This window comes from Anser cygnoides, chromosome 1, assembly GCF_040182565.1.
Source record: "Anser cygnoides isolate HZ-2024a breed goose chromosome 1, Taihu_goose_T2T_genome, whole genome shotgun sequence".
NCBI lineage: Eukaryota > Metazoa > Chordata > Aves > Anseriformes > Anatidae > Anser > Anser cygnoides.
This window is the reverse complement of record NC_089873.1, coordinates 197,548,103-197,561,346: the sequence shown is the minus strand read 5'-3', so window position 1 is coordinate 197,561,346 and position 13,244 is coordinate 197,548,103. Positions and strand designations below refer to the sequence as shown.

Sequence of the window (13,244 nt, the reverse complement as noted above, 5' to 3'; positions counted from 1 at the left end):
TTCATGTAGAATATTTAGTATACTAATAAAAAGGAGAAAAAACCTTTTATGGAAGATTTCTTGGGACAGTAGGTTTACATGAGTTTACACTTGCTCTTTTCAGAATAATTTAAACCAGTTTGAGAAAGATTTGTTGGTAATGGTATCTTTAGGCCAGTATAGTTAATGTATACCTCCACTGTTGCGGATGAACATAGCTAGAACAACTCTGACAGTAAAAGAAATCTGTACTCTTAATAAGGCCATTTTTTCCACCATGTTCTTCTAGCACTGCAGTTTTTCTCTGTTAATGAACGTGCTATGTTAGAAATTGAAGGTGCATCATTTTGAACACATCGTTTATCTGTAATCTAAATATATATACAATAATTATGTACTCTATATCTAATCATACATAATCTAAAATTCAAAGAAGCATTAGCTTTCTTCTTTACCTCCTTGAATTCAGTCGTGTTGAAACATGATTTCTGTTTCTTATACAGAATGTAGTTTTACACTGCTTCTTGATAGAACACTGATTTTTTTTTTTAGTAACAGTTTTTGCCAGGTTGTATAACTCCTGTTTAATAATTTCTAATGGATTTGTAGTAGAGATTTAAAAAAAAAAAAAAAAAGAATGGTGCACGTTTTTACATCAGGTATGTGAACCTCAAAAAGTGAACAAATGAATTGAAGGAAACATGCATTTAAAAAAAAAAAGAAAAAACAATTTAATGAGAAATTAAATGAGAAGTTATACAAAAGCATACATTTTTGGCCTAATTAACTCAGGAAGTGTTATGTGGTGAGGGAACATACCTTTATGTATAGCTCTTTGCTGATTAAACTTTAGTCTAAAATGCAGGCCAGCTTTGATGAAATATATTTTGACAGATCTTCAGTTGACAGGCATGGAGTCTGGAGATGCTGTAGGGTCTTAACGATGGTCAATCAAGCTGTGGCACCCCTGCATTCTAGGATACAAGAAGACTCATAAAAAAGCAACGGCAGCTTTATCAAAAGAAAAGAAAGAACCTATAATTCATAGTTTTTTAATCAGTGGGAACCATAGTGATAGAAAAACAAATAGAAAAATACTGATTTCATTTGAGTAGTAATAATAAATGCAGAGTAATCAATTCACAGTTTGACCATGCTTCTGTAATAGTGCTTTCATCAGATATATCATTTTAACCAAGAATCTAGCTTTGAAGTATGTGAATATTTCTTTTTACCTATGATGCTAAGATTTCCTTGCGTGTTTACTGCAGCAAAGATGTAGGGTTCCCCCCTCACTTTTAGCTCCCGAATTCTCAGATTAATGTGAATTGAAAACAATAAAATATTTTATTTTCTGGATTTTTAGGTTGCATTATAACAGCAGCATTAGGAAACACCAACTGGGATTTCCTTAAAGTAATATAGGAATGCAGTTCAGAAACATGGCTTGTATCCTGATAAGTCAAGAAATTGTTGTACCAAGTCTCTTTAAAAACTTGGAACAAGCTTTAATTACTTCCGAGACTCGTTCTTTCAGATCCTGCTGGTAACTTTCTTCACAGCTCTTTTCAGTTTGATCAGAGGACTTTTGCCTCTGTTGCAGTGGTACAAGTTAGCATCGTTAAAAAGCCAAGTCATAGCCAAACAGATCCACAAAGAACTGTCTAACTTCCAAGTGCAGCTGAAGGGGAAAAGTGCTCTTTTTTCAGTTCCTTCAACAAAATATTGATTCTGACTGTTAAGAACAGTAAGTTACAGTTTGTCCTGATACTGAGCACTTTTGTTTGTTTGTTTAAATAAATGTCTTTACATTTGGAGATAGAGATTAGCTTTGGTTTTCAAGAGTGAAATGATAAAAACAAAAGGGAGACCCTCAGACATTCAGCTGGGTCTCGTAACCAGCAAGGGTGCTCTACAACAGTGTTTGCATGTGATGGTACTGTGCAAGGTACTGTGTTGCTGCAAACTGTCAGTGCCTTGGGATGTGATTTAAATTGGCATAGGATCTCGGGAGAGAATTAGCCTTTTATGTTTGAGTTGTTACCAATATGCTGGCCTTTTCTCTTTAGCACCAATGCCTGGTAATTGTTTCTCTGTTTTTTTCCATTAAGGATATAGACAGCAGTCTAAACTCCTTTCAGTAACTGTCAAGTATTATCTGCTACAGTACAGAACAGGCTTTTTGCTGTTGAGTTTAGGTAGTAGAACGTTCAACGTATAACATTTGAAGACCACTAATTCTTAAACTGTTCTCAAAAGCATATTGCAGCTATTATGATTGACTGCATTCTGCAGATTGTGAATCTAAGCCATATTACAGGACTGCACGATCTTTTTTATTGTCTTAAGTTGCCCGTGTTTTTTAACTTGTCTGCCCCTCCTCCTCCTCTTTCCAATTCCCCTCTTCTAGAAACAAAGACTTGTTTGTTCCTCCTCTGCCTGTGAGGTCTTTGCAGCCTTCACTGTGTGGGTGCAGAGCCCCTTATTTAAATGCTTTCCATACCCATGGAAGGTAAGGAACAGGGTGCATCAGAAAACTGAGAAGTCCTAACTCTTATAGATAAATGAAGTTCTTTGCCTTTGAATTCAAGGTATTTAAAAAGAGCTGCGTGTGTCTGGATCATGACAAACCTGTGAGGTGTGAAAAAATTAAATGTGCATATATGAGATCTCACTGATAAGCATATTATCTAGTGCAAATTTCTATAGTCATGTCCCTAGTAAGTAATGGATGGAGAATTGAGAATTAAACAAAAAACACACATATGCATGCACACACACAAAACAACTTCAAAGCACCTGTTTTTTCCCTGTCACTTGAAACAAGATGTTTTTTCCCCTTTTTAGTTAAATAATGTATTGGAAATGGTAGAAAACTACGTTCTTCTTTGTTTACCTTGAAGATTGCATAATCATGTAATCAGCCAAGAAGGCTGATGGTAGTAGTGGTTTTTTTCTTCCACTGGTTCTTCTCTTGGATGTATTTGCCAATTGAGTTTTATTGAGTCTATTTTAATCTCCAAACTTTAATTTCATACGTAAAATAGTCCCCTTACATGAAAATATCTTTATGATCTGTTAAGAGAACAGTTCTAAAATCTTGCCAATTTTAAAGTCTTTTATTCTTACATTCTTCAAACAGTAAAATGCTTGAAAAATATTTTTAGTGAGTACCTGAACAAAAATTTAGAAACTAGATTTTAGGTTCAGTTTCTGAAGTCACCAAATCACATATTTTTCCCTATGTATTTATTGTTGAATATTAATATTATACACTTATGTATCAGTAGTTTGTGGTATTCTTTTTAAAATACATTTCTAGTTAGAAAAAAATCATTACAAGGTATTTCAGGGATCTAGGGTGATGGAATAAAATGAAAAGTGTCAGACAAACTTGATTTCTTACGGCTTAAATTGCAAAGTCAATAGATAGGAAAAATGGAGCAAACTTTGATCGGGCTGAGCAGGAGTAATACAAGCAGATGTCAGAAAGATACAGGTATATAAAACATGAAAAATTTGACGCGAGAGGAAAACGATTCCCGAAGCTGCGTATTAGTGGAAAAGAGACTGATGGAAGTAGTACTTGTATGTTGCATGCAGGAAAAACAAATTTCAAACATGTTGAAGGGATGTCAATAATCCACATTTATGTTTGACTGAGGTTACAAACTGTTGAGTGTATGTGAGGTTATTGGTAACATGACTTGCCTGTGAATTGCATGAGGCGGGGACTTTGGAAACCAGGATTATGCAATTGGAGACTAGACCGTAAAAATGGCCTTTTTAACCAAATGAGAATTGACATTCTTCAACTTTTAGGTACTTAATTTTTACAAGCTAGGTAGTTTGCTTTCAACTTAGATTACCTTTTTTTCAGGTGATTTTGTAGGTAGTCGTAATCTTCTAACCTTTGTCCCTCTTTACTTTCAACTGTAATTGACCTTCCATCTTGTTTAATAACAGGGTTTGAATCCTGGAACTTCTGAAGCACAGCACAGACTTCTGCCTGAGTTACAGAATTAGCTAGTAGCAGGAGAAAGATACTGTTTTCGGTTGTCCGATTCTGGGTAAAAAAAAAAAAGATGTGTTCCTCAGTCTAGTAGTGTCATGTCCAGCTTGTCTAGAGCTGCTAGATGGGCTGCCTTTTTGCATCGCTGTCTCTACTTTCAGCTTTGCCCTAGGTTGGAAAACGAAGGTAGCCTAACTGCTGTTGGTCTTCCAGTAGAGACTGCCCAGAGGAGCTCTTGGATCTTGTGTTAGGTCATGGCTCACATCCTTTATAGGACAGCTGTTGGTGCTGTTGAAACTTCCGTTTAGCAGTTTCTGATGTTTTGGGGCATATGAAACCTTCTGTGTCCTGTGCAGTAGAGGAACAAGCAGTCCTGTTTCTGGACTAGAGATCATAGCCCACATTGCACAGCTGGTTGGTTGGCAGTTCCTGGTCACTTCTTCCTGAATCACAGAATGGTTTGGGTTGGAAGGGACCTTAAAGATCATCTAATTCAAAATCCCTTGCCATAGGCAGGGATGCCACCCACTAGATCAGGCTGGCCAAGGCCCCATCCAGCCTGGCCTTGAACACCCCCAGGGATGGGGCATCCACAGCTTCTCTGAGCAACCTGTGCCAGGCCTCACCACCCTCACAGAAAAGAATGTCTTCCTTATATCTAATCTAAGTGTACTCTCTGGTAGTTTAAATCCATTCCCCCTAGTCCTCTCCCTACACCCCCTGACAAAGAGTCCCTCCCCAGCTTTCCTGTAGCCCCCTTTAGGTACTGGCAGGCTGCTGTAAGGTCTCCCCAGAGCCTTCTCTTCTCCAGGCTGAACAACCCCAACTCCCTCAGCCTGTCTTCACAGGAGAGGTGCTCCAGCCCTCTGGTCATTCTCGTGGCCTCCTCTGGACTCGTTCTAACACTTCCACATCCTTCTTGCGCTGGGGGCCCCAGAGCTGAACACAGTTCAGATGCTGGATGTCTCACAACAACACCTGCTTTATTTTAAGCTTTATTCACAGCATCTTCAATTTCTCCCTCTTTTTTTCTTTTTCACTGAGTCAGGATGGGACTTGCAGGTTGTAGTTGAATATCCAGCTCTTTTTTGTGTTCACTGTGTATTTTCTACTTGCACTTTGATCCAGTTTCTATTCCTGCTTCATGTATTCACTTACCTTACAGGAAGTTATGTCTTATTTGTGATCATATGTATGAAACATTACTTCAAATTATTTCAAGCTATTCAACACTTCATTTTCTTTTTACTTGACCCATGAAAGAGTGTCACACCATTCCATTAAAATATTGACTCAGTGCCGGACATGAGCACCATATGGAATAGTAAAAAAGGTAAACTAGAGAGTTGACTAACTGTTCTTGAATTTTTTTCTTGTCTCTTCTGTTCTCAGTATAGCAAGAACTACAGCATTTCCTCATGCATTACCTCTCAATGGAAAGACAAGCTGTGAAGCAACGACCATTGTTATTGTTATTATGAGATAAATGTATTTAGAATTAAAACAAAGGCACTTCTATACCTTAAGCTGAACACTCAAAAGACAGTGCAGAGTGAAGGGCTTTTCAGAGGAAAAGGTGATACCAATTCTTTGAGATAATGCTCCTTTCTTAAAATAGTTAAGTGTTAGTGTTCCAGGAATCCTTTTTATATGATGAAAACATTAATTCAAACTAAGACACCAGATGGTTTTCTTTGCACCAAAGCAGCCTGTCATCCTAAGTAGAAGCTCACTCCTTTTTTTCTTAGTTCCCATAAACCATAATCCTCATTCCCAGAAAAAAAATCCTACCTCTCCCATTACTGCTTCAACAAATGCATTGTGCAGCATATTGTGAATGTTAACAGATTCAGGCTGTTCCAAGCAAGAAGTGGAGCTAATTCCAAAAGTGAAAGTCTCTGAAAATCATGCCCTTATTATATATCAGCCTTTCCCAGCCTTTTGCTCCTCTATAGGAACTCCAGTGCCTCTGACTTTAACCATACTGGTCTCTTGAGGGGAACAGGTTAGCGGGGGAGCAGGTCTGTCAAGTAGATGCATTATTTTATAAAACAAAATTGTTAGATGTTGCTTTCCTGGGGAAGGGGAGATTGGCTCTCACATATTAGTCGCACAAGAAAGGTGTACCACATAGCCTTTGTGGGGAAGACGAAAACAAAGCATTAGTAAAATGTTTCCTGTGCAAATGGTAGTATATGTGGCTGCGTAATTCATCTGCCATTTCTGTACCAGCTCTAATTTTGTGTGTCAGGATGTCCTAACTGGAGCCTATAATACTCAAAACTTGTGACAAGGATATGAGTGATTGTTGGATGAGCTGCATCACATCAGGAAGAGTGGTAGCCTGTAATCAAATGTAGCTGGATATAAGTGTGATGATCTGTTTTGTCATCCTGTGTGTTCTCAAGCTTAGCAATTTTAAGATTTCATGTGAACAAGTGATTTTGTATTATTTGTTTCTAAATTGAGAATAGTTTGTTAAGAAGAGAACATTCAAATTGAAATATTTCACTACCACTTTGAGAATGTTCACCAGCTTGCGTGTTTAACTCTGTTTTCAGAAGCTTTTAGAACAAGTATGTGCTCTTAAATTTGAGAAGGTTGCATTAATTTCACAGGAACAATACATATGAGCATACATTTCACACTGAAAATCAGTATAGTTACATGTTTTGTGTTGTTGGCACTTGTACTTTTTTAATATGTGTTTTCTTAGGATAATACTTGTTCTGTATCTGTTTGAATTTTATTTTTAAATGCTTATTGTTTTGGTTCCTTAGCCATGAATCAGCGAATCAGCCAAAGTGCTCCAGTGAAACAGCCACCCCCTCTGGCTCCTCAGAGTCCCCAAGGTGGTGTGATGGGTGGGAGTAGCTCCAATCAGCAGCAACAGATGAGACTTCAGCAGCTACAGATGGAGAAGGAAAGGCTGAGACTGAAGCATCAAGAACTGCTTCGGCAGGTGAGGCCACAGGTTAGACACCTACTTCCACTATTTCTTTTGTATGTTATGTTACGTTTTGTTTTGTTTTGGCTAAGTTGATGTTTCAGGGAGCCTTAAAGACCAGTGACTGTACAAAAAGCTTTGAGATATAAAAGGGTCTGAAGTCATTCTGTTACTGGTGTCAGCTTGGTAGTGAAAGCATCTGACTTATCACACTGAAGGATTTTGCTTTCCTCCCTCTCTAACAAAACTTTCTGAGAGCAGGTTTCTGCTTTAGGACGACATCATGGACTGTTGATCTGATTGGAGATTCCTCTTGAGAATATATTTCATACTCACTGAGTTCTGAGTCATGCAAAAAGAAGAAGTTGGTTCCCACAGTTGCTTTAGTTCTCCCTTTTAAGTGGAGGAAAGTCTTTCACTTTCATAACATGTCTGTAGGATTCCGAGGCACTTTTACAGTTTATATAAGATACATTGAGGAGACAGCTTGTTGCTAAAATCTCATCTGTTTAACAGTGGACGGGAGCATGGAACAACTGAATCACTCATGCTGCGTTTTGAACCTGTGGTTTTTCTTATGATGAGGAATCTCAAACTTCACAGTTAGGCTGCAAGCTATTCCTTTTAGTGTTTTTCTACTGTATAAGTATTGCCATAGAGAATGTCAAAGTGTAGCTCTGGATGTTGGAATCTCTGGATCCTGAATTCGGGCTTGACTTTTCACTTTGTTTAAGCCTTCTGCTTCTACTTTTCCATCTGAATGTTTTAGAAGAGGTGACTGCCATCTGTGCTAGATATTTAAGATATTCTTTGGTGTGTCTTTTTTTTTTTTTTGACACTGTCGAAGAAAGCACTAATCTTTTCTTTGAGGAAAACCTTTTAAAATCTTACCCTGTTCCCTTTTCACTTTGGGTGATGGGCCTTGTATCAGGAGAGGATAATATCTTAAAGTCCTCAAAGACAGCTCTTCTATTTCTTCATCACCTACAGTATTCTGTCCTGGAATCTGACTTGTGTTATCTCTTTTGTAGTCAAGGCTTGTTTTTGTAGGAATCTTCAGCATCTCTTGGTATCAGATGGGTCATCTTTAAAGCTGTTACTTTTTATAGTACTCTAGGTAAGAATACATGGCAAAGATGGCATCAGGACTTTCTACGCTTAAGCATCTGGGCCTCTGCTGTTCTTGCTTTGCTATTAATCCACCAACAAACATTTTACCCTGTGCTAGCATGCTTCTAGGTAGGCCTTCTAATTTTCTTCTTACCTCAGTTGTCATTGAAAACCTGACTAACTTTGGACCAGGTGACAGCCAATTCCCTTCATGTTGTTCTCCCTGGTCATCCAGCTTTTCTGTCAAATACTCATCCTTGGTAAATCTGTAAGTTTTGTTTCACTGTGTCACGATTTTCATAGTTTCTTAACTCCTTTATCCTGTCTGATCTGGCCTGTCTTGGGGGCTTGATACTACAAGATGGTGTTTATAAGACAGCCTGCATAGGCAAACCATGCAGCTAAAGTAATTTTTATCCATCTTATTTTTACTCTTAGGCATTGCGGAATATCAATCCCAGCACAGCAAATTCTCCAAAACATCAGGTAGGCTCTTAACTGATGTTTCAGCATAATTAGAAACATGAAAGCTTTAGGCTAGCAGAGGAACTTCGCTACATAGAGGCATTCTAAGAAAAAAAAACAAGCTCTGCCATACATGTTTTTGAACCACTTCTCTGATCACAACCCTAAAATTGTTTTTGAGTGCAGCATTACCACAACTTTATATCAATATTTAAAAGCAAATGAGGAATTCATTGCACGTTTTTCTGCATTGAAAACAACCTTCCTATTTAGCATTCTTGAAGATACTGCTGTTCCAGTCCTGATGTCAAGATGTATATCTAAAGCAAACCTCCCATTATTTCGAAGGTAGTAGTTTGTGACTTTTAAATACTGTTCATATGGATGTTCTTACCAGTTTGCTTAAACAGGTATGATCTTAAAGGAGAATATCTGTAAATCAGTTAATAAAAATTCACTTAAAATATTTATGACTTTTAAACATGTGCAGTGTAATAATTATTTAATAGATTAGACTAAAAAAAAAATTGCTGTGGGGTTATAATATATAATTACTCCATTTTGATACTTGCAGACTCCTGCACAGATACATTTTTCTTTATTGGAAACAAAAGACTTCCAAGCTCAGAGCAAATGAAAATGGTCAAAATTGTAGCACAATAAATAGTTGAATGTGGACTTCTTTTGAATGCTTAAGAAGTTGAATATGGAATGAATCCCTGAAAGGGTGGATTTATGAATACATTCGGAGAGCTTCTTGCTTGCTATTGCTAACATTATTCTTAATCTACTGGTTCTTAGGACAATATTTATATTGGCTTGTATTGTACTTCGTATTTCTAAGAAAAACAGTATTATGCACTCTGTAAGAAAACCAGAATAGAAGAAAGTGTCCTGTGTTTGGAAGTCATGAGTACTGGTATACTATTGCATTCTGAAGTGTACTGTAGAATTTGTACATTACTAGTTCATCTGAGAAGATCATCTTCAAAACAAGAAACTCGGACTTAAACAAACAAAAACAATACTGATACCCTGAAAAAAATCTTTCTTGTTTGGCGGTGTAAGTGAAGCTCTAAAACCGAACCTGAGATGTAATCATTATCCAACTATTTTATTCTTTTACAGAGCATTAACCACATAATGCTCTCATTGATCAATATTAGATCCTGTTATGAAAGAGAAGAAAAAAATGACTTAAGAATTGCAGGTATAGAAGGAAATAAGCAGAGAAGCACCCTCCTTCACACCACTTGGAAACATCTTATCTTCTGCTACAATTAAGTCATTCAGAAGGGATGCTTTTCTTACTAAATGCCAAAACTGTATTCTGTGTTTCCTGGTATGCCTGAAACCCTATCATATTGTTGTTCCCCCTTCCACGGTAACTACTTCTTCCTGTTGCCAACTTAAAAATATGCAGCAAATGGGAGTCTTTGGAATCGGTTTCACACTTAACTCAAAAAGATCAGATTTCTTGAACTTAGTGAAATTCTGGCTTAAAGAACTGAAAAGCTACAAAAGCTCAAGGGACCTTATTGATACACATTTGCGAGTTATTGATCACTCATTTTTTTTGGGTTGGGTGGGGAACCAGTGAAAGGACTTAAGCAAAAATCAGAATTCCAGTTACATTTAAAGTGGCTTCATACCAGGATCCCATGTATACTCACTCACTTGACTGATCAGTCTGCAGTTGATAATGAGCCAAGCTGTCTTTTGAGTGATCTGATAGAAAAATATGCAACCATGTCAACTTTTAGTTCTGTTATGTTAGCTTATTCATGTCACATCACCTGGATGTGTTTTCTGTGCTTTCATTTGCCACTTCAATAACATAGTGTCCATGTGGAACAAGGAGTTTTCTAAATTGTTTTCTAAATGTTTCTTGAGGCCTTACGCTACAGGATCAAATGTTGTCTGTCTTCTCTAATGGTGCTATTATTGAAGTCCTAATATGTACATCTGGTCAAGTCAACCTAGTGAATCTGGAAAATCTGCAGAGAAATAACACTTCTTCAGTCAACTTGTTGACAGATACATTCCCTTGTGAATAAAATTCATGAAGCTTAGAGGAGTTTTCTGCGTTATGATAATAAATTTGCATTTGAGGGAAGAATAATGGCTTTTGTTACTAAATTTCTCACACTGGCATTCTTGAAGCTTGTCTTTCATGAAATATCTCTTATATGAATGAACGCTGAGGAATGTTTTTCAACTCAACTCTGAGCTTTTCTTAATCATAGCATCAGATAGGTTGGAAGGGACTCAGGGAGGTCATCTAGACTAACATCTTACATCTCGCCCAACCTCTTCTTCCTTCTTGAGGTTTTTGTCAACCTAACTTGGATACAAAGTTGTTCTCTCTCTTTGGTCAGGTTTTCTGGTTCTGGGTGAATGTTGTGTCCTTGCTAGTTTTTCTCTGCCATCATACTGTAGTATCCTGTAGTAATGCTCAGTGTTAAGTACGGAGGTCTTAGTACTTAAGTGCCTCCTGGAAAGGTGAAACAATTGCTCAGCTTCATCTTCTGTAGTAAGTTCTGTAATATACTCTTCTTGTTTGAATGAGGACATATTTATTATACTTCTGAAAATGTCCAAGGCAAAGGTATTTGAAGCAAAAGTTGACTTCCATATTTACTGTGTATTAATAAGTACTCTTGGCTGTTGCTACATCCAAGGAATTTGAAAACAGCAAGCATCTGTTCACTTAATTATTCTCATCGTGAATTATCTGTGAACCATCCTAAGGATGCATACCTGTCTTAGTTACAAGATTGAGCGACTTGACTTCTCCCTGCCTCCAGTAGTTTCCTGCATTTAGCATCCAGTTGTCAGCATCTCACCTACTGTCAGCCAGCTTGTGCATAAATCATAAAATTGGCCAGATAACTGGGTAACAGATTCCTTGTCTACCAGTATACAATGGAAAAAGAAAGAGGCAAATAATGTTGAGGAACTGATGGTGTTATTCTTGGATGTTATGCAGACTACTTACTTGCGATAAGACTGGAAGATTTCTTATTTGTCTGCCACTGATATTGAGGTATTTGCTAGTCAGATCAGCTTAATACATAGCTGCCTATGTGCTAGGCTCCTCTGGGTATGCTTGCTTATTTCATATCTGCTGCTTGTTCTCAGCACTGAATGAAGAGCCCTGTCTTGGAACCAGATACTGCCCCACGCCCTGCCCAGTCTGCTCAGTTCTGCCTTCTGAGTTACCTTTCTGTTATCTCTGTGCTGCTTTCTTGGTAGTTCTGCATACCTGGAATGTGCTCTGTGTTCATCGTTTCATTTTTTTTGATCCTTTTTATTTTATTAAGTACCTCTCTCACATTCTTGTTCTGTTGCCCCAGGCTTATTTGTTACCAACATATGAGGGACATTCTGGAAACTCCTCTGTTCTTAGAAGAATCTGCAAAGACACTTGGCCAGTCTCTCACTGTTTTCTGAATCGCTTGTTCTTGTTTGATATTTGCTCCTACCTGCATAAAGTATAAGCACTTACGGTGGTAAATAGATGCTGGTTTTGAAAGCTATTTCAGTGTCCTTTAATTAATTTTGTCTCCATTTTAGCTGGTGGTCAGTTTGTACATATACCGATATAAAGATGTGTTATTGTCAGATTTGTGATGTTTTCCAGAAAGCATGGAAGGCAGCATTAAAAACAAGTCCACTTTTAAATTTTGCAGACAACTTATATGGTGCTAGAGAAGCTGGAAGTATTACTGAGCACTTATTTTTTTCCCATGTAATTTGTCATTAGAAAAAAAAGGCAATACCATAAATTTGTATATGATGGTTAAGTATTATGGTATTGTATTAAGCTGCTGACTTGCAGCTTTTTTTTTTTTAGGGAGTGAACTAGAGTGCAGTTATTGTTGGGTCTTGAAAAATGTTGTGGAGTTTAAAGCAAGATTCAGATACGTTGTATTGTTGATACATTTCAGTTTTATGGCTTTAAATTTCATGTGTTTATTTTAACTTAAGATACACTTTTATGCACACCATTTTCACTATGATTTAAAATGTTTCTTTTGTTTCCTAGTGAATCCCAGTGTTGTCCATTGACATTCTGTCTCTTCTCAGCCATCCATCTGTTATCTGAAGCTGACCTAGATTGACAAAATAAAAATGATTTATCTTGGTTTCATCAAGGGTATTAAGCTCCCAACAAACAGAGAGTTACAGGGAGTGTTTTCAAAGAACTTCTTGCATTTTAAAAAGGCCAGAAGTACTGCTAAAGCAGAAGATGAGTCATGTTGACCTGAGTATGGGATGGCAGGCAGTGCATACCAGCTTTTGCTAGAAGGAAGCAGAAATTGTTAGAGGGAGGCTATCCAGCTCTGCTTGGTTTTCACGATTGCTGACACATACCTGGTTAAGCGGTGCTTTTGGGACACGCCATCTGGGCAGGTGCAGTGCTTGGAGGCATGGGCTGATAGATAGCAAGAGGAATAGGAAGCAGTGGCACAGCAGAGGACTGCAAAACCAGACAAGAAACCAGACTCTACTTACAAATGTCTATTCCAGTTTATGCTGCCCTATCCACATTTGCAAAGGTGTTGTTTAAAAGCTTTTGTTAACAAAGTGTTTATGCAAAAGACATTACGTAGAATTGAGTTCTGTGCCAAGTGTATACTACACAATTAACTACCACTCTATCAGTATCACCTCTTAAATTAATTTTGCTGGTTTTCGTGATTGCAACACTGAATGATTTATGCTTTC

At 37.5% G+C, this 13,244-nt stretch overlaps 1 protein-coding gene across 8 annotated transcripts in view; it reads left to right on the top strand.

Moving 5' to 3' along the window:
- Nucleotides 1–13,244, top strand: part of YAP1 (Yes1 associated transcriptional regulator) — an 88,212-nt gene that overhangs the window by 61,719 nt on the left and 13,249 nt on the right. For 2 of the 8 annotated variants that reach the window (XM_048078178.2, XM_048078174.2), the window contains 2 exons: nucleotides 6,772–6,965; nucleotides 8,487–8,534. In XM_048078178.2, coding sequence (XP_047934135.1) covers nucleotides 6,772–6,965; nucleotides 8,487–8,534 — 242 coding nt within the window. The remainder of the gene's footprint in view (nucleotides 1–6,771; nucleotides 6,966–8,486; nucleotides 8,535–13,244) is intronic. The other 6 variants (XM_048078179.2, XM_048078175.2, XM_048078180.2 and 3 more) reach the window with 3 other exon arrangements.